Source organism: Amphibalanus amphitrite, unplaced genomic scaffold (assembly GCF_019059575.1).
Source record: "Amphibalanus amphitrite isolate SeventyFive unplaced genomic scaffold, NRLGWU_Aamphi_draft 000346F_arrow, whole genome shotgun sequence".
NCBI classification, from domain to species: domain Eukaryota; kingdom Metazoa; phylum Arthropoda; class Thecostraca; order Balanomorpha; family Balanidae; genus Amphibalanus; species Amphibalanus amphitrite.
Window position 1 is genome coordinate 315,788 of NW_024881841.1, and position 21,694 is coordinate 337,481.

The 21,694-nt window shown below is 50.1% G+C and overlaps 1 protein-coding gene across 1 annotated transcript; it reads right to left on the reverse strand.

Annotated features, from left to right (window-relative positions):
* Positions 1-7,204: 7,204 nt before the first annotated feature.
* LOC122389176 (2',3'-cyclic-nucleotide 3'-phosphodiesterase-like) lies at positions 7,205-12,310 on the reverse strand. The gene is made up of 5 exons (XM_043380936.1): positions 12,002-12,310; positions 10,146-10,873; positions 9,543-9,800; positions 8,961-9,136; positions 7,205-8,767 (listed from the first exon to the last, which is right to left on the reverse strand). The coding sequence occupies exons 2-5, from the start codon at positions 10,742-10,744 to the stop codon at positions 8,175-8,177; spliced, it is 1,626 nt and encodes a 541-aa protein (XP_043236871.1). The 5' UTR covers positions 10,745-10,873; positions 12,002-12,310; the 3' UTR covers positions 7,205-8,174.
* Positions 12,311-21,694: the final 9,384 nt, after the last annotated feature.

Sequence of the window (21,694 nt, forward strand, 5' to 3'; positions counted from 1 at the left end):
CGGCAGTGTGGTAAAAGTGACGGTGGCGGTGGCCGGTGACGGTAATTTGTTGGGCTTATGGGGCGGGTTGAGAGCGGGATCACTATGCGCCGATGTAATGGCAAGTATTCTCGCTTATCGTCGCTACGCTCGTCACTCGCTACGTGTGATCCTTCGTCACATGTGACACTCATCGGTGACCACTGATATTCTCAGCTGCATTGCTCGCCTCTTCGCCAACCGTCGGCAATCGATTCTCGTCTTCCGTTACAAATTACACTCGAGTGCGAATTGCAGAAGTCATCTGACACTATGATGCTTCAGACACCGGATTGTCTCACCTTTCTCTGCTCCTGACGTTAGTGCTGAGTAGTGTCCGCTGAGCCGGGTCGGGTGGCCGGTCACACAGACCCGTCGGCTGGCGCGGTCGGTAGCGGTGGCATCACTGACTCGGAAACCTGATGAACTGTGGGACCAGGCCGGACGAGGCCGGACCAGTGTAGTGACACACCAAAGGGCCGGTGCCCACATCGGTGCCGGCCCCTCACTGTGCACAGGGGTGCCGAATTGATCAAACGGTGGCCGCTCCAGTGCGGCTTGTGTGCGGGGGTGGCTCGTCTCCGGCACCGCTCACCAGCTGCTGAGTCACACCATCGACTATCGAGTCACACCGCGAGTTACACTATCGAGTCACACCATCGCCAGTTACTCCGCCGAGTCACACTATCGAGTCACACAATCGCCAGCTACACCGGAAGTCACAACGGTGCGTCATAGCCAAGTCTACTGAATTTGGGAAACAATACGGGGTCACGAGACGTTCCCTGGCATCATCCAGCCGCAGTGGCAACAAGACGATATTCAGACGCACCGAGTTGGGCTGCCGCGGACCGGACCATATGGATACCTAATCGCCAATCGGTTATTTCATCGCCTCCAAGTGCCAGTAGGCTGGAGAACGGCATCCCGCTGTCTGAAGTTTATATATTACTTTTCGTTCATTCTGTGGGGAATTGGCAATGGAATGTTAGCCAGCATCATCAATCATGCTTCTTATCTTTACGAGTCGCGCGTTGCAATTATAGGTACCGTTTGATCTCGCATCAAAACACGAGCCATTGTCTAGTTCTACTGCTTATTTTAGATCGAAAACATCAATATAATGTCGCAACTGATGATAAAGCGTCTTTAAACCACAAATAGCATAAGTACGCGTCACTCGGCTCCATTACCCCACCTCCCGGCTACTTAGGGTAAGGGCGGGTAAGAGTACGCGGGCGATAAGAGTACGCATCAGCTGTTTCGGTTGCTTAGCAACGCGGGTTTGTCGAGTTCATGAAGTGACATGAAGCCGCCAGTGCGTGCTTGTCACCAACGGAACGTGGGCGTTGATCGGCGACGCTGTTGAGTTTAAGGCGATGAATATTATTTTCGAGCGTTATGATATTATTACGGTATGGTACAATAATTTTGATACTTGGCAGTTGAGATAAGGTACGTTTCCGTGATTGTTGTGGGAAACTTGTGAGGTTATCTGGGGAAATACTGTGCAGTGCAATAGGTATTCTGTTTGCGAAGTTTTGCACATGACGTTTCGGGGTTGTTTTGTGCGCGAATTGCGTGTACGGTAAGAGGACGCACTGTTCAGGAGGGTAAGAGTACGCAGAATTATACATTAAATCGTATATACAGAAATATAAAATTATTAATCTATCGCTCAATGACGTTTGTTTTGTAGGTATATCATCAATGGAGCACTGTGATGCAGATGCGTACCCGAAATTCTTCCAAATACGAGTTATTCTCCCTTTTGATTGTGCATTTTTTAAGAAACACACGACATGATTATTTCCTGATTTATAGACTTGAAAGATTTATTTTATGTTTTTCTTTTTGGATACTAGAATTAACTTAAATGCCTTCTGAGTTTGAAGTTAAGCATTTGGACAGTACAAGCTGCATAGGTGTGTGTTCATATGCTTGCGTACTCCACCCGCCTGGCGTGCGTACTCTTACACACCCCGTATGGTAAGAGTACGCAACTGCAGCGGTTCAGAAAATGTCAGTTTTTGACCACTTCCGTTTACGCTGAAGGATCGTTGCCCCATGGGTTGATGGCTAATTCAATTAACTTTAATATCCTCTTGGTTCTTTTTGTATACTGGGGTATACATCGTCTTAAGTCGATCTCTACGGAATTCACTAATGGCTAGGCTATTTCATGGCCATGCGTTGCATTCTTCATGCCATGGTCCGCCACCTGGTGGCTGAATTTATATCCTCAAGTTGAATTTGTTGACGCCTCAGCGCTTCAATCTTCCCGGTATCTCGGCGGTCGCAGCATAGAGGTACGTCTCCTAATTATTTTCCTGTTATTTCTTTTTAAGAGAATGACTCATCGAAAACTGTTGTTTTGCTAACATAACCATTCGTTGTTGATCATTGCTTGCAGGTTTTGTAAACAAAATTGTGTTTTTGGAACTTTTCCAGAAAGAATTAAAGTTCATGTATAGGTACTAAGGTATACAAATGTCCTTGGCCCGAAAAATTTTGAGACGTGCTTAAGAAGTAGCACTACAATTATTCGGAGGAATTGACCTCTGAAAAAATAAATGTACACCCGAGTGACCAACGGGATCCTGCACGACGGAGAAATGTAAACGTCAGTATACAACGGACTGTGCCTAGGACTAGTCATGTATACTGTAGTATACATGGTTGCTGGGTTAGTTAAAGCCATTTTTGTGGCTCACAAACAACATTATGCCTTCAAATGGCTCTGTGGTTGAGCGTTAACATTCTTCGAATCGTTGGCGACCTCAATGACCGTAGATCCTCACTCAAAGTTTGATAAATCGCCCGATGAATTAGAATCCGACCCCTAAGCACAATGACATAGGCAAGCACCTCTCTAAAACACACCATACGGCGAATTTTTTAGAGATGTCGCTTCAGATAATGCTGCAAGGTCTTCCTCTACTGTTTATCGATTCGCAACAGGTGCTACAAGTTCCATATCTTCAAAGGAAATGGCAACTTAAGACCTAAGAGCAGTGGGCAAGGGGCAGAAGAAGCGGAAGTTAAGGGCGAGTGGTGTTGATAATTAAACGTGTCAATACTATTAGCCATTTTACGTCCTAAACAAACGAAAAAATACGCTTTGGTGTTTGTATGGAAGTTTTCATGGATTGCATTTCAGTCAGATTTTATAGGCTTTGAGTATTTTTGTATATCCCAGTATACATGTCACTGCGCATGCGCGATGACCTTCACGGCTGAAATGTCACCAATCTGGTCATTATTGGCACCAAAGCTCTCAGCCAAAAAAGTTTCGTTGCTCTCCATTCATGGGCGAATTGGCGGGACTCAAGAGGATATTCCCTCTTTGCGATTTCTTTCTTTCAAATATTAAACAAATGAGAGCAAGAAATCCACTTAGTGCGTACTCTTATACGACTTCACCCTAAGCCGGAGAACCCGATTCCGTGTTATGCGGTGCAGCATACTTTCAGGCGTATACCACTAGCGCCACCTAGGGACTAGTGTATAAGCTGAACTAGCATCGTGGAAGGCAGAGGTCGCTCGCAACTTGCGTTGCTCCTATTTTATTCACGATCATAGCTGCTTATCACAAGAGCCACACATGATAGATTAACAACAGACATGGCCGTTAAATCACGTTTGTATTGTCACGTCCGCGGTTCAACACTCGTACACGGTACATAAATGTCAAGACAAAGCCACACACATGACTGATTTTATTTAGACTAGCGGCGAGTGGGGTGCAAGCAAATTGTGCTTGTCTGTGGTGGGACTGAGCAAGGGACTCGCAAGTCGCAAGTCAGGTCAAGGCACGCTATACCACAGGTCAAAGCGGCGTGCTCCCGTCTCCGTCGCCATCTCCTCTCCAGTCAGAGGTCAGGTCAGGGCAGTCCGAGACTGCCGTCCGCCGGCAACTGGTCCAGACACGCATGGTGGTGGTTGGGGCACGCCGGCCACACACCGGCCACGTACCGGCTGTACTCACCCACCAGTTCATCATTGGCGTACCGCCAGTGCACGGCGTGCTTCAGACAGTCGTAGCCGTAGCGGTTGCGGGCGTACCGGCCGGGGTTGGCGTGCCCGGGCAGCCAGACGCCGCCCAGCCGCACCAGGGTGGGTCGGCGGCGCAGCTCAGCTGGCAGCTGATCGGTGCTGAAGTGATGCTCGGGTCGCAGCGTGATCAACATTGCCGGGGTATGCACACGCAGCACGGTGGCCAGCCGTGCCTCGGAGTTTGTGGCGTTGGCCGGCACAGGCTCCGTCACCGGCTCCAACACGAGACCGTACCGCCGCAGACGAGACATCCGCGAGCTGACAAGCTCAAAGTCGTCCGCGTTGATGGCGATTTGCGTGTTGATGCCCCAGGGCAGAGGTTCGCCCAGTTTGATGGCAGCTAGTAGGGCGCCCGCCTCCAGTTCGTGTTTGACGCCCGACTCAGCCAGGGCGGCGGTCACCAGCCGGAGAGCACGCTCTAGCTGGTCCTGACAGCACGGCGGCTGGCTGTAGAACCGTGCCGTGCGCAGCGGGTTACACTGAATGGCCACGTCTCGACACCGGAACTTATGCTGCGTGCCGCCGGCCAGTGACAGGGAGCTCAGCTGCCACTTGGTGGCCAGCTGGCGCCAGGCGTCGACGGCGCGCTCCTCGGCGGTGGGCCGGCGCGCCGACTCGTACATGATATCGGGACAGAGCGCCGCCAGTCGCGCGCCGCGCCGCAGTCGCAGGAACCAGTCGTGCACGACCACAGCATCAGGCAACGTGGTGTCCAGCGGCAGATCGCGCAGCGTGGCCGTGCGCGTAGCGAACGACTCGTCCAGGTGGTCGCAGAGCATGCACTCGAGCGCCGAGTGCCGGTAGCCGGCGCTGTAGCTGAGACGGTGTCCGGACATCGTGGTCTGCAGGCAGCCGGCACGCCAGTGACCGGAGCGGTTGCGCGCCGCTCCGCCCACCGCGTCCACCATGGCCAGTCCGCCCAGCACGCGAACGTGCCGCTCCAGAAGCAGTTCGCCGGTAGCATGGCTGAGCTGACGCGCCACCAGCACGTACGGCGTGCTAGCTGCGGCCGCCGCTTTATTCAGCAGCGTTCCGAGCCGCGCGCTGCCGGACAACTCTGCCGGTACCAGTTTCACAGAGGGCTCTCCCCGCGGCAGAAGCGCCCGCAGAGCCCCCGTCTCGGCGGCGGCAGCGGCCACGATCACCGGCAGGCGCGGGTACAGCTGGAGCAGCTGGGTGACGACTCTGGCGGCGTCAGGGGCCGCACTGGAGTCTGTGACGGGCATCAGCACCGAGATGACTGTGTAGAGTGGCGGGGCTTCCTGAGAAGATACGGACACGGCCCAAAACGGTGTATTTATTTAGGATGCGCCGTCCACTGTCATAGAGATCTTTCACTGCAAGCAAAGTGTCACTTGGTGTCGCGTGTTTACCAGGCGAATATGATCGACAAAGTCCATTGTAAAAGTAAAGCCGGACACAATATCACGCTTTCATTGAAGTTTTGCCCACAATATTTTGTCAATGCGAAACGCACCTATCTGTTTGAGCAGCGTTTGAGCAAGCACACTACCCTTTCCGCAAGTACGAATCTCTGTGGCCTGTGTTATTACCTTACACTCCTCCGTAACAAATCCGTTGTTGTGCAGGGGCGCGTCGTCCGCTGCTCCGTGGTACAGTTCCGGACAGACCTCCGGCCGCGCCGACTCCGACTCCGACTCCGACTCCGACTCCGAGTCCTGGTCGAGGCCGAACGTCTTGTCGAGCTCGTCGGGGTCGAGCTGCGCCAGCGCCGCTCGGGCGTCCAGCCGCTGCGCCAGCTCTGTGAGCTGAGACAGCACCGCCGGGTCCGGCTGACGGTTCAGCTCTGCGGCACAGATAATGTGGCATTGATTCAGGGCATGCCAAGTCGACTATACAGTACACAACTATATGCAATGCGTTCATTGCATTGGTTAACGAACATTATCTGGCGGTGCAGCACTCAATTGCGACAAAATACATTTTTTGCCCCAGTATCTCAGCATAAGGTCTGTGATGAGCTGGAGCAGTTGCTCTGGAGTTACTCGGGAGCACTTATATCTCGACAATCACGCATAATGTCTGAGTGACTGACACGGCTCCTACCTGCAGCGGTGGCCAGCTCTGTCCGGATGCGGTCCAGCCGCGCTGCCATCGTCCGGCGCAGCTCCACACTGTCACCACAGAGCACGTGACGGTGCAGGCTGCTCTCGGAGAACAGAGCGGACCGCTCCGGCAGCAGGTCTGTAGGTCAGAGTGGAGACGACAGAGGTGACAACGGTAGCGATCCGCCGTATCTGTGCATCCAGTCAGGGTGGTATTCACCGTTTCCAGCACTCCGATTGGAAATGTATGACAACGTAGATACGGAAGAACTTATTCCAATCCTAACTCTAGATATCGGTACGCAGTACGCACACACTGTAAAACTCCGACTCTCCCTTATTTATTCCATTCTCTCCTACGCCAAACACAGATGCGGGCTTAACAGCACAACAAATAGGTAGGGTTCGATGATCAGTTTTGCAAAGTGGACCAGTTTCCAGATGTCCTCGCGCCGCGGAGTCGGACGGCACCGTCTTACCGTCACCTGAAGGACTGGTGAGCAGAAGGGTGGCCAGCGCACCCAGTACGGCGCTGGCGGCCAGCGGGGAGCCGAGCCGTACCAGCGCGCGCCAACGGGGCATCTCTGATGGCACCACCGACCCGTGTGTACTGCACGGTCGTACCCAGGCGGCGGGGTACAGCCGACATCGAACGGCCCGTGGGAGATTCCCGCGCGGCGGCAATCAATGGGACGACCTGCGCCGGTCCCACGCCCGCACACCGATACCGCTGATCGGGGCAGTAGCCACTGGAGGTGATTTACCATTAGTGTCGGCTGTACGGAACAAACGGGCGATTTACGATTAGTGTCGGCTGGACGGAACAACGGCCACGGAACATCACAATAGAATAGATACATTCACGATCACTACTTTGATCTTTGGAGATGGAGACGTTGCATTGAGGTGAATGTCACATAACGATATGGGGCCCAATAAGATACTTTGCCACGCTGTTGTAGCTGCATTGGACGTCATTCACTGCTGTCGGTACTCGGTTGTCTACCCAGAAACCGATTGGGGAGGGGGGAGGCGGTTATACAATACGTTACAACATATGCATATGTTTGTGCAATTTCATTTTATTCGTAGATAGCATAACAATTAAGCAAACATAACATTGTACGATCCAATGTGGTGAGGTGATTGGTGAATTCATTGAGTTTAAACGATGCGCGATGCATGTACCAACTATCGCGAAGTTTCGAACAATAATAACACAACGTGTTATGTGTGACGGAGAGGACACACATGCTGTCACTTCAGTACCTACTTCACCGAAACGTTTTGTGCAATGTAACAAAGAAGTTTCGTTGAGTAACGCAAAACAAAAGGAAATAGCATTAGTCAAACATCATTGAAATAAAAACCGCATTCAAGTACCAACAAAACAAAACAAATATATCGCGGGATGAAAACACGAACCCAACCGCGAGAGATCTGATAGTACTAATATGCGATAACTGCAAAATGATGATTATATACAATGAGCCAAGCACAACCACCTACACGAACCCACACACAAGTCGATTTCCTAGGGCTTTCGGCTTTGTGATGTATCGACCTCCACAGCCTCTACAGGTCAATGGTGTGATAGTTGGAGATAGTTAGAGTTGGAGATGAATGACAGTCATAAACAATGCATACAATACAATCAATGCGTGCGCATTGTAACAGTATTTGGTATCCGTAATGTTTCATGAGTACGATTATTCATGAGCACGAGGAGCAGCTACGTGATAGTACCGCACCCAACCCAATAAAACAGAATAGACAGGCCTGTGGCCTGTCCAATTTGCACTTAAAAAGTTACCCACGTAAAGCAAACAGGCCAACGGGCCACCCGATTGTACAGGTCAGTCCGTTCGTGTCGGCAGTCTGACAGACTGGCAGCAGTCCAGTCTGTCAGGACCAGTCACTGGTAAGGCAGACTGTCTGAACCAGCAGTCAGCGCTACAGGCAGACTGCCACTCTCCAGGTCAGTCTTCGTTCGCAGAGGGCAGGCCAGTCCGCCCATCCCGCCTCGCCGGACGCTCAGTAGCGGCCGCTGAACATCACATCCACCACCAGGTCCCTGTCCAGGTCCAGGTACCACAGCTGCTCGCCGAGATGGTGCAGCGCGGCGCGGCCCGCCGCTGCCGCCGGCGGCCGCCGCAGCAGTTCCGGACTGGCCTCCAGTCGGTCCAGCGCCGTCAGCAGGTCGCACCCGGCCGTCACCGGCGGCCAGCCGGGCCGGCAGCCCAGCGTCACGTGCGCGCGCCGGCCGCACTCGGTCCGTGCCGGCCGCTTCGAGCCGGAGACGGCCAGAGAGGGCTGGGCGGCGCCCACCTGCCAGCCGGCGGGTGGCGGTCGGGGCCGCTCGGGCCGCGCCGGCGGCGGCGGGCCCGCCTCCCGGTCCGGCTGGTGCCACAGCGCCAGCTGCTCGGCGTCCAGCGTCACCCGGCCGCAGACAGTGCGAGGTGTGATCAGGACGGCTGTCAGGCGCGCCGTGGAGAGGGCGCCCAGCGCGCGCCGCACCTCGGCCCGCTCGCCGTACTGGCGGCCGGCGGCGGCGCGCGCCCGGCCGCCGCAGAAGAACGCCGTGCAGTGGAGCAGCTCGGCAGGCGGCTGGTACAGCGAGCCCAGGTCTGGCGGTCACACAGTGGGACGGTTACCGGCACGGAACACACTACACCGTTTCACATCAGCGCCGATGACAGTGCACACTCAACAACATCACTTACTAATATTGGCCATGCTAGAGCAGGCTGCCAATGACAGGCAACTGGCAACGCATCGCAGTACGACTTTCTGTCGCCCAGCAGGCTACGGGAGGCTCACCCGAGATGCTGTCACTGCCAGTCATCAGGGTCAACTCCTCTCTGAACTGGTCGCTGGCACGGTGCATCGTCTGCAGGAGGCTCCAAACTCGGTCCAGCAGATCGCGACAATCGGCGGCGTTCAGAAACCAGCCATAATACTTTGGTACCGGCTCCTGTATCGACTTCAGCTTCTTCCTGAAACCATGAGAAAACAGGGGTGGTAAGGTCTCGCTTGATAATAACGGTCGAAACCGTGAATAGCATTCTATTCAGAACAGTTCGTCTATGGCTTTCTAGTTTCTAGTATGCACAAAAAGGATAATCTCCAGTGCGTGTAAACGCTTCTGTAATATAGGATGTCGAAACATTAATAGCGAATTATCCTTACCTATCTGCTAAATATCGCATCAGTAAGTCCTACATTTTCCATGACATGCTTTGCACATACCGATGTGTAATATGTTGGTACAAACTAGCGCACTGGTAAGTACGCTTCACCAACACACAGCTGCTTAGGTAGGGTGTGACCGTCTGCCCCGAGTAATTTACGCGGCCTGTCGGCGTACGTCCCCGCCCGTCGCCTCCGGCTGCTGAGCGGTACCTGATCTCCTGTTCGGTGACGCCGTGGCAGTTGGTGATGGCCAGCCGGTGCGGGTCGCGGCGCCAGGCCGTCGCCGGCTCCTGCACCAGCACCAGGTAGTGGTGACGCGCCGCCAGCTTGGCGTACTCGGACCACTCCCAGTAGCGCAGGTTGGTGTTGTCCACGACGATGTGACTGCGCTGCTCCAGACAGGCGTGTTCGGCGCGCTGCTTACACGACTCGTGCGCCGCCGACAGCTGCTCACGATCGAACTGGTAGCTGGCGACAGACAGATAAAACCCGAACACGGTGTATCAACTGACAGCTTATCAGACCTGGAGACACCAAGACGCATTCACAAAAACAGACTTGGAATATCGTGCCTTTACCTGTATCAGCATAGAACGTTCACCAAAACCAGGACCAATGTCATTACCAAAGAAACGTAAAAAAAAATCCGAGAAAGAAACATCGGTAACTAACGAGCACATAAACCACGCAAAGCAGCTGAGAAACAGCTTACCAATAATGCAACATGAAAATAATAACAGCTCTGTTCCCACACCTTTCATAGGTAGTAAATTAAGATGTACTTTACCAGTTTCCTGCCTAGTACCTACTCACCTGCCATCTTTCATGAAGAAGTGATCGGCCGAGCACAGGACGGCGCCCGGGTAGGTGGTCGCTATCTTGTCGGCCAGATAGGTTTTGCCGCAGCCGGGCAGACCGCGCAGTACGAACAACACCTTGGAGGTGCGCAGATAGTCCACCGTCTCTGGGTCGTCCAGGAACGAGTACTGACAGCGGATCAGGGTGCCCAGCTCGGCCGGCAGCCGCCGCTTGGACTCCGTCTGCTCGGAGGCCGGCGGCGGCGGCCGCTTGACCGGCAGCACTTGGCCAGCCGGCTCGGCGGGCTGCACCAGGAGCACACCATTGGGCTGGTGTTCGAGGAGCACAGCCTCGCTGTGGTGCTCCTGCCGCGTGCCGTTTTCGACCTTCTCTCGGATCACCATCTCCTCGTCATCGTGCAGCGCCACGCGGTGCAGGCCGCGAGCGGGCGCGTGCAGCCGGCCGCCGCACTCGTCCTGACCGCGGGCGTCGGCCGCTGCGGGGCCATCCGTCGCACCCCGCCAGTCCGGAGCTAGCCGCGCCAACACCTGACCCATGACCTGCTCCAAGCACCGCGACACCAGGTACAGAGCGACCGTGAGCGAGCCTAGCATTCGGCCGCAGACGACGCCCGACAGCGTCCACCAGACTGTACGGCAGTAGACAGCTCCGTGGCCCAGACTCTCAGATTGAGGGGCACTCTGCAATCTGCCAATGATTAGTCCCAAGGCCCAAGGGCCAAGCTGGAAACAGAAAAAAAAACAATCAGCATCTATAAAACCTATCAACAAGGAAAAACAAGGAATTACAAATGGTTCTGCCAAAATATTCATTTTTATAGCAAGCCAAAAACATAGGTAGGTAACTATGAAAGAAGAAAGCAAATTTACCAAAATATTTAAGACAACTGAAAGCCTTCCCCAAATGGGGCAGCTGGTGGTGTGGCACCACCAAGGGCACACTGAGGCTCAAGGCTTTCAGTGCTGAGGGGCAGGCATGGCCCACACAAGATTCCTTTACTACTCAGGTTGGAGCTCGTGAACGGGGGCTGGGCCCACGTGCCCAGTGCCCTTCCCCCTTTGGCTGCTAGCGTCCCACCACACTTCTTAAAAATTGACATTACATGATTACCAGAAATAAAGAATCAATAGTTATCAATAGGGGTCACACATTATTTGGAATTTGAATTGTTGTTCATCAATGGCCAAATTAGTGATGTGTTCTTAGTTCTTAAGAGGTACCTACCTATAAAAAAGGCTGTCATCTCTCAACTAAAAGGCCCCTCGTCGCTTGAGGAGCCCTTGGTAACCTATGAAACCCCTGCTACCCTGAGGGGTCTGGGGTCCCTAGGGGTGTTCACGGGCACCGCACACTGCTGCGTGCGGTGTGTGCGGTACGTCCAGCAGGCGTGGGGGTAGGGGATGGGTAGGCGACTCTGACGTCACGGCTGCGTGCGGTGGACGGTCCGCTGTGGCCAGTCCCGACCAGCCACAGCGATCGCTGTGTGCGGTGACGGAATGCTGACGTAGGGACGCAGTGGGCGGAGCTTGGAGGCTGTGTGCGGTCCGACCGCACACAGGGCCGTTGAACAGCCCTCCTGTTACCTTAGGGCAAGGCCCTATCCTTAGGGGAACCTACTGACTGCAGACTGCTCACCCTGGTTCCAAGGTCCAGTTATTTTCAAAAATAAATTTGAAATAATTTTTTTTTCATTTAGCTATAATGCAATCATCAAAATGACTTATTTCAGATCACTTTTTAATGACTGAAAAAAGCTTCTTCATTCAGATTCCATGAAAGGGAGGAATATCATCAACACGCAAAACGTCAAATACTTGCAAAAAAACACAATTTTTATTAATTTTACGTACCGTAACGGCCAGCAGACCTCAAGTAATGCACGATATAATGGTAAGCAATCTATAGGTATTTGTCCCATAAATTATGTTGAAATTATACTAAAACGCTGCAAAATTTAGACGGAAAGTTGTAAGTGATATGTTCCCTCTTAGTAGCCTTTACATGTTAGATAAGTAGTTTTTAGGTACCTAGGTTGTAAGGTCATTTATTTAAGCTCATGAGGTAGAATTAAGTCAGGTTATATTAGTTTTTGGTCCTAAAGAGGCATGAATTCAAGAGTTATATCTTTGCATAAAAGTTCACTGCGTTTTTGGTACTACAATTATGCCGCACTACATACGTTTCTGGCGCAAACATTGACCCCGCGTTCGATGTCTCTCGGACGACGAAGATTCTACGTCGTCCGGCCAATCCCGTCCAAGGTCAGCGGGGGCTCGGCTGCGGTTATAGAACGTGATTGGCCGGACGGCGTAGAATCTTCGCCGTCCGAGAGACATCGAACGCGGGGTAAAGCCGCGTGGGTTGTTGGGGTTGGATGTAACGGAAGTTAGCCCACATTCAGCCCACATTCGGCCCAGCCCAGATTGGGGCTGCCAAATCTAGGGAAAAATATAGAAATCTAGGGAAAAATCTAGAAATCTAGCGAAAAATCTAAAAACCGTTTTACGCCTAAACGGCTGGACGAAACTGAAAAATAAGACGACCATTTGAAAGATCTCTTCACCCCGGACCTAATGATATGGTTAAATACCGGATCAATTTAACCAAAAGCATGATTTAACCAGGATGAAAATTTTCGGTCAATGGGGCGGCCCCTACGATTTTCTTCAAAATCGGCATGGTGATACTACAGGCCCAGATGACCAATCTGGCTGAAGAAACCCCTATGGGCATTGAAATCTATGGGGTAAAAACGCCCTTGGAAAGTTTTACCTACGCATTTCTGGCAAGACTATCGCACGCATCCCCCTAATATGGGTATCATATGAAAGCTCATGAAAACCCAAACAAAATGGTGGGGTAAAATTTACCCATTACCCCATCCAGGGTAAAGTTTACCCAAGATGAAAATTTTCGGTCAATGGGGCGGCCCCTACGATTTTCTTCAAAATCGGCATGGTGATACTACAGGCCCAGATGACCAATCTGGCTGAAGAAACCCCTATGGGCATTGAAATCTATGGGGTAAAAACGCCCTTGGAAAGTTTTACCCACGCATTTCTGGCAAGACTATCGCACGCATCCCCCCAATATGGGTATCATATGAAAGCCCATAAAACCCAAACAAAATGGTGGGGTAAAATTTACCCATTACCCCATCCAGGGTAAAGTTTACCCAAGATGAAAATTTTCGGTCAATGGGGCGGCCCCTACGATTTTCTTCAAAATCGGCATGGTGATACTACAGGCCCAGATGACCAATCTGGCTGAAGAAACCCCTATGGGCATTAAAATCTATGGGGTAAAAACGCCCTTGGAAAGTTTTACCCACGCATTTCTGGCAAGACTATCGCACGCATCCCCCCAATATGGGTATCATATGAAAGCTCATGAAAACCCAAACAAAATGGTGGGGTAAAATTTACCCATTACCCCATCCAGGGTAAAGTTTACCCAAGATGAAAATTTTCGGTCAATGGGGCGGCCCCTACGATTTTCTTCAAAATCGGCATGGTGATACTACAGGCCCAGATGACCAATCTGGCTGAAGAAACCCCTATGGGCATTGAAATCTATGGGGTAAAAACGCCCTTGGAAAGTTTTACCCACGCATTTCTGGCAAGAATATCGCACGCATCCCCCTAATATGGGTATCATATGAAAGCTCATGAAAACCCAAACAAAATGGTGGGGTAAAATTTACCCATTACCCCATCCAGGGTAAAGTTTACCCAAGATGAAAATTTTCGGTCAATGGGGCGGCCCCTACGATTTTCTTCAAAATCGGCATGGTGGTACTACAGGCCCAGATGATCAATCTGGCTGAAGAAACCCCTATGGGCATTGAAATCTATGGGGTAAAAACGCCCTTGGAAAGTTTTACCCACGCATTTCTGGCAAGACTATCGCACGCATCCCCCCAATATGGGTATCATATGAAAGCTCATGAAAACCCAAACAAAATGGTGGGGTAAAATTTACCCATTACCCCATCCAGGGTAAAGTTTACCCAAGATGAAAATTTTCGGTCAATGGGGCGGCCCCTACGATTTTCTTCAAAATCGGCATGGTGATACTACAGGCCCAGATGACCAATCTGGCTGAAGAAACCCCTATGGGCATTGAAATCTATGGGGTAAAAACGCCCTTGGAAAGTTTTACCCACGCATTTCTGGCAAGACTATCGCACGCATCCCCCAAATATGGGTATCATATGAAAGCCCATAAAAACCCAAACAAAATGGTGGGGTAAAATTTACCCATTACCCCATCCAGGGTAAAGTTTACCCAAGATGAAAATTTTCGGTCAATGGGGCGGCCCCTACGATTTTCTTCAAAATCGGCATGGTGGTACTACAGGCCCAGATGATCAATCTGGCTGAAGAAACCCCTATGGGCATTGAAATCTATGGGGTAAAAACGCCCTTGGAAAGTTTTACCCACGCATTTCTGGCAAGACTATCGCACGCATCCCCCCAATATGGGTATCATATGAAAGCTCATGAAAACCCAAACAAAATGGTGGGGTAAAATTTACCCATTACCCCATCCAGGGTAAAGTTTACCCAAGATGAAAATTTTCGGTCAATGGGGCGGCCCCTACGATTTTCTTCAAAATCGGCATGGTGATACTACAGGCCCGGATGACCAATCTGGCTGAAGAAACCCCTATGGGCATTGAAATCTATGGGGTAAAAACGCCCTTGGAAAGTTTTACCCACGCATTTCTGGCAAGACTATCGCACGCATCCCCCCAATATGGGTATCATATGAAAGCCCATAAAAACCCAAACAAAATGGTGGGGTAAAATTTACCCATTACCCCATCCAGGGTAAAGTTTACCCAAGATGAAAATTTTCGGTCAATGGGGCGGCCCCTACGATTTTCTTCAAAATCGGCATGGTGATACTACAGGCCCAGATGACCAATCTGGCTGAAGAAACCCCTATGGGCATTGAAATCTATGGGGTAAAAACGCCCTTGGAAAGTTTTACCCACGCATTTCTGGCAAGACTATCGCACGCATCCCCCCAATATGGGTATCATATGAAAGCCCATAAAAACCCAAACAAAATGGTGGGGTAAAATTTACCCATTACCCCATCCAGGGTAAAGTTAACCCCATCATTTTGTTTGGGTTTTCATGAGCTTTCATATGATACCCATATTGGGGGGATGCGTGCGATAGTCTTGCCAGAAATGCGTGGGTAAAACTTTCCAAGGGCGTTTTTACCCCATAGATTTCAATGCCCATAGGGAATTCTTCAGCCAGATTGGTCATCTGGGCCTGTAGTATCACCATGCCGATTTTGAAGAAAATCGTATTGACCGAAAATTTTCATCTTGGGTAAACTTTACCCTGGATGGGGTAATGGGTAAATTTTACCCCACCATTTTTGTTTGGGTTTTCATGAGCTTTCATATGATACCCATATTAGGGGGATGCGTGCGATATTCTTGCCAGAAATGCGTGGGTAAAACTTTCCAAGGGCGTTTTTACCCCATAGATTTCAATGCCCATAGGGGTTTCTTCAGCCAGATTGGTCATCTGGGCCTGTAGTATCACCATGCCGATTTTGAAGAAAATCGTAGGGGCCGCCCCATTGACTAAAAATTTTCATCTTGGGTAAACTTTACCCTGGATGGGGTAATGGGTAAATTTTACCCCACCATTTTGTTTGGGTTTTCATGAGCTTTCATATGATACCCATATTGGGGGGATGCGTGCGATAGTCTTGCCAGAAATGCGTGGGTAAAACTTTCCAAGGGCGTTTTTACCCCATAGAATTCAATGCCCATAGGGGTTTCTTCAGCCAGATTGGTCATCTGGGCCTGTAGTATCACCATGCCGATTTTGAAGAAAATCGTAGGGGCCGCCCCATTGACCGAAAATTTTCATCTTGGGTAAACTTTAACCTGGATGGGGTAATGGGTAAATTTTACCCCACCATTTTGTTTGGGTTTTTATGGGCTTTCATATGATACCCATATTGGGGGATGCGTGCGATAGTCTTGCCAGAAATGCGTGGGTAAAACTTTCCAAGGGCGTTTTTACCCCATAGATTTCAATGCCCATAGGGGTTTCTTCAGCCAGATTGGTCATCTGGGCCTGTAGTATCACCATGCCGATTTTGAAGAAAATCGTAGGGGCCGCCCCATTGACCGAAAATTTTCATCTTGGGTAAACTTTACCCTGGATGGGGTAATGGGTAAATTTTACCCCACCATTTTGTTTGGGTTTTCATGAGCTTTCATATGATACCCATATTGGGGGGATGCGTGCGATAGTCTTGCCAGAAATGCGTGGGTAAAACTTTCCAAGGGCGTTTTTACCCCATAGATTTCAATGCCCATAGGGGTTTCTTCAGCCAGATTGGTCATCTGGGCCTGTAGTATCACCATGCCGATTTTGAAGAAAATCGTAGGGGCCGCCCCATTGACCGAAAATTTTCATCTTGGGTAAACTTTACCCTGGATGGGGTAATGGGTAAATTTTACCCCACCATTTTGTTTGGGTTTTCATGAGCTTTCATATGATACCCATATTAAGGGGATGCGTGCGATAGTCTTGCCAGAAATGCGTGGGTAAAACTTTCCAAGGGCGTTTTTACCCCATAGATTTCAATGCCCATAGGGGTTTCTTCAGCCAGATTGGTCATCTGGGCCTGTAGTATCACCATGCCGATTTTGAAGAAAATCGTAGGGGCCGCCCCATTGACCGAAAATTTTCATCTTGGGTAAACTTTACCCTGGATGGGGTAATGGGTAAATTTTTTTCATGAGCTTTCATATGATACCCATATTGGGGGGATGCGTGCTATAGTCTTGCCAGAAATGCGTGGGTAAAACTTTCCAAGGGCGTTTTTACCCCATAGATTTCAATGCCCATAGGGGTTTCTTCAGCCAGATTGGTCATCTGGGCCTGTAGTATCACCATGCCGATTTTGAAGAAAATCGTAGGGGCCGCCCCATTGACCGAAAAATTTCATCTTGGGTAAACTTTAACCTGGATGGGGTAATGGGTAAATTTTACCCCACCATTTTGTTTGGGTTTTTATGGGCTTTCATATGATACCCATATTGGGGGGATGCGTGCGATAGTCTTGCCAGAAATGCGTGGGTAAAACTTTCCAAGGGCGTTTTTACCCCATAGATTTCAATGCCCATAGGGGTTTCTTCAGCCAGATTGGTCATCTGGGCCTGTAGTATCACCATGCCGATTTTGAAGAAAATCGTAGGGGCCGCCCCATTGACCGAAAATTTTCATCTTGGGTAAACTTTACCCTGGATGGGGTAATGGGTAAATTTTACCCCACCATTTTGTTTGGGTTTTCATGAGCTTTCATATGATACCCATATTGGGGGGATGCGTGCGATAGTCTTGCCAGAAATGCGTGGGTAAAACTTTCCAAGGGCGTTTTTACCCCATAGATTTCAATGCCCATAGGGGTTTCTTCAGCCAGATTGGTCATCTGGGCCTGTAGTATCACCATGCCGATTTTGAAGAAAATCGTAGGGGCCGCCCCATTGACCGAAAATTTTCATCTTGGGTAAACTTTACCCTGGATGGGGTAATGGGTAAATTTTACCCCACCATTTTGTTTGGGTTTTCATGAGCTTTCATATGATACCCATATTAAGGGGATGCGTGCGATAGTCTTGCCAGAAATGCGTGGGTAAAACTTTCCAAGGGCGTTTTTACCCCATAGATTTCAATGCCCATAGGGGTTTCTTCAGCCAGATTGGTCATCTGGGCCTGTAGTATCACCATGCCGATTTTGAAGAAAATCGTAGGGGCCGCCCCATTGACCGAAAATTTTCATCTTGGGTAAACTTTACCCTGGATTGGTAAATTTTACCCCACCATTTTGTTTGGGTTTTATGGGCTTTCATATGATACCCATATTGGGGGGATGCGTGCTATAGTCTTGCCAGAAATGCGTGGGTAAAACTTTCCAAGGGCGTTTTTACCCCATAGATTTCAATGCCCATAGGGGTTTCTTCAGCCAGATTGGTCATTAGAGTGTATCGATAACCGAAATTTGCAAGGAAACTGGCATATTATTTGGCGCAAGGACATAAAAATAATATCTGTGCGCAACATTTTCCTCAAAACTCAAAATTGACTGACCCGGAACGGTTTTTGTAAACCCCATTCCAACTCCTGCGGACGTAGGATGAAGCTTTAGTTCTCCCCTTTTGACGCTAGATGGCAGTGATTCCAGACTGTCTCTAACTTAATTTCAGACATCTGTAAACGTAAAAAAAGCCATTCGGATTAAATTATGCACATTTTTTTACATCATTGGTGTTGGTATATTGCTGTTTTTTCCATTGCAAGTGTTTTTCCATTGCAAACGCATAGCTTTCCACACATTATCACACATAACACAATACACATTACCTATGCATTAGCGCCCTGAGCTCTTAAACACGAACAAGTAAATAGCAGATTAGGCAACTATTAGCAACTGAGCTCCTGCCGCATCGTACTTTAAGGACTACATATAGCCGGTACAATTGTGTTACCAGCGACCAAATGTCAAAGTGGACACTGGTCAGGTCACTCGGTAACTGGTGACTGGTGAGCCAGTTTGCTTTCTGTCGTATATTACGACTAATTCACCATCATCCTTGCTTGCACTTCTCCGTGTTCCGGATTAACGGTCCGCCTAGCAGACAACTGATGGAAGTCAGCTTCGGAGTGACCATTTCAACAAATGTATGCTCTAGTCTGTCCCGTTGTGACTTGCCGTCAAAACAGTATGTCCCGGCGCTGAAATGCCGTCCCAGCGGTACAGCGGACTAGTCGTCAGTGGTTGATTGAACCGATTGAGCCTTGGTTGATTGAACATTACATTGCCCTCTCCCTCTCGTGTTTTATCATCCCAGCATAGCCTGACTCAGAGCATTGCAGCCATTATGGTGTCTTTTGACTGAGACGCTGCGGCACACAGCCGGTGCCCGATGGTCGACTTTATTCTGATATTGCCCTCTCCCCGCTAATTCATTTATTCATCATACCACGGCCCTAAAATGTTCTCGAATAGACTAACCTATAGGCTCTAACCAAGCATAACGAACAAACCCACTTAGCAGTCTCCGAACGTCTGCTGTTAAAATTAGTAGCCAGTAGGTGAAACCGAAACCGACGAGTGGCCACGTCAAGCGGTCCCTCAGTGCCCCAAAGGTGGTCACTTTCGGGGTAGAACTTGTCACAACTCAGCCTATCCTACCGGACTGCCGTGGGCTCCTCTCTTACCGCGCGGCGAAGACGGTGAATATTGTGCGTTGGTAGTATTACATACAGCTCGCATCCCAAATAAATAGTTACTGCCGGCGAAGGCCCAACCATTCACCGTACTATGGTGCAGGTCCGGTGACTTTCCCGCCGCCCGTGTCACCGCGACCAACGGCGGCGACAGTGCCGTCACCGGTCCCCTCGAGACCCGGCGATGCCGTCTGTATTTGTTTGTCTGTTTGTTTTGTTGGGTTAGGCTCTTTCGGTCCGACAAGACCATTTCAGAGCCGGAAGGATGATAGGAATTAGGGGGTGACATTGGTCTGGGCAGGCACCCTAGTGAGTCGCCGGGGCTGAGCCCGTCCAGAGGACAGGCCACCCATCCCCAAAGTACTCACTGCACCCGGCTACGGGGTGCGCTCCCTCGGGAGCCGCGGTGCCGCTCCAAGGGAGCAGCCCGCATGAGATAAAGTTGCCTGTCCAGCCCGGAGGGGGTTTCGGCGTGGAGGAGAAGGATTTCAGTATCCTGAGGATGGAAGCACGGAACGGGTGCCGTCTGTACCGGAACAGCGCACTATCTGTACCCGAACAGGTGCGTCTATGTAGGTGGAATAGGCATACTACCAAACTGAACTGCCGCATGCGAGAGACGGCTACAGTCAACCAGGACTCGTGAGTCTGCGGTGTTTTAATACAGGATCACATGCAAGAGCCCGGTCACCGGCACAGATTGACTGTCAACCAGTCCGTGATATGACCCCTGCTGTAGCTAGCTCACGTTCGGGCCCTGCTCGGCGCACTTGCCGAGGCCAATGACGAGACCGACTTTTACGTCGGTCCTTCTCCGCCGCGCCAACCGAGTTAATAAAATACCTTTCACCATTGCTTTCATACATAATCCAGAATCCTATTATTTGACTCATGTGCCGAAGCAATGGCCATTTGTGACCCAGACAAACATACAGTGATCATAGAACAGGAGACATGAGAACAGCACGAAAACATAGCGTAGGAGAAAAGTGCATAGATGCGGTTTGATACTGTTAATGATAATGATACAGATATGGGCATTCAAAGTCCATTCAAGCCTTCCAACGCATGTAACGCTCTCCTATACACACCAAGGTATAAGATAGGTTTCGATCTGCCCCAGACAGAACAGGGCCTAGGCCGAGAGCCGAGAGCAAAACTAGGGCAAAATAGGCACATGTGTAGCTAAAACTCCACACTCCCTGTATGTTTTGTTATTTTATACTATGAAATATGTCAAAGGAACCTCTAACTGTCATTTGAAGTTGTTAAACTAGACGTCTGAAACAAATTATTATGGGCAATTAAGGAAAACAAACGCTATTAAGTGAGTAAGATCAGCATCAGACACCACAAACTGTGTTAAAACGCCATGCCGACGCTAGCGCCACCTACAATTCTAGATGTCGCTAGTAGGTTATCCCATAGGAGCCCGTGTTACGGCGAGATGGTCTTAAAGAAGTGGGCGCGGACCAGAGAATACTGACCGCAGGACACCGATTTTGTGTTTTTCTTACTTACAAATGTATAGCGCCACTTTATCTGACAGTTTCCTCTCAATCTGGAATAAAAACCCTCAAATCGATACACTCTATTGGTCATCTGGGCCTGTAGTATCACCATGCCGATTTTGAAGAAAATCGTAGGGGCCGCCCCATTGACCGAAAATTTTCATCTTGGGTAAACTTTACCCTGGATGGGGTAATGGGTAAATTTTACCCCACCATTTTGTTTGGGTTTTCATGAGCTTTCATATGATACCCATATTGGGGGGATGCGTGCTATAGTCTTGCCAGAAATGCGTGGGTAAAACTTTCCAAGGGCGTTTTTACCCCATAGATTTCAATGCCCATAGGGGTTTCTTCAGCCAGATTGGTCATCTGGGCCTGTAGTATCACCATGCCGATTTTGAAGAAAATCGTAGGGGCCGCCCCATTGACCGAAAATTTTCATCTTGGGTAAACTTTACCCTGGATGGGGTAATGGGTAAATTTTACCCCACCATTTTGTTTGGGTTTTTATGGGCTTTCATATGATACCCATATTGGGGGGATGCGTGCGATAGTCTTGCCAGAAATGCGTGGGTAAAACTTTCCAAGGGCGTTTTTACCCCATAGATTTCAATGCCCATAGGGGTTTCTTCAGCCAGATTGGTCATCTGGGCCTGTAGTATCACCATGCCGATTTTGAAGAAAATCGTAGGGGCCGCCCCATTGACCGAAAATTTTCATCCTGGTTAAATCATGCTTTTGGTTAAATTGATCCGGTATT

Coding starts and splice junctions, on each gene's coding strand:
- LOC122389176 (XM_043380936.1), bottom strand. CDS start 10,744: ATGCTAGGCTCGCTCACGGTCGCTCTGTACCTGGTGTCGCGGTGCTTG. Junction 9,137..9,542: donor GTCACCGAACAGGAGATCAG/GTACCGCTCAGC, acceptor TCATGGTTTCAG/GAAGAAGCTGAAGTCGATAC. Junction 8,768..8,960: donor TGGCAGTGACAGCATCTCGG/GTGAGCCTCCCG, acceptor TGTGACCGCCAG/ACCTGGGCTCGCTGTACCAG.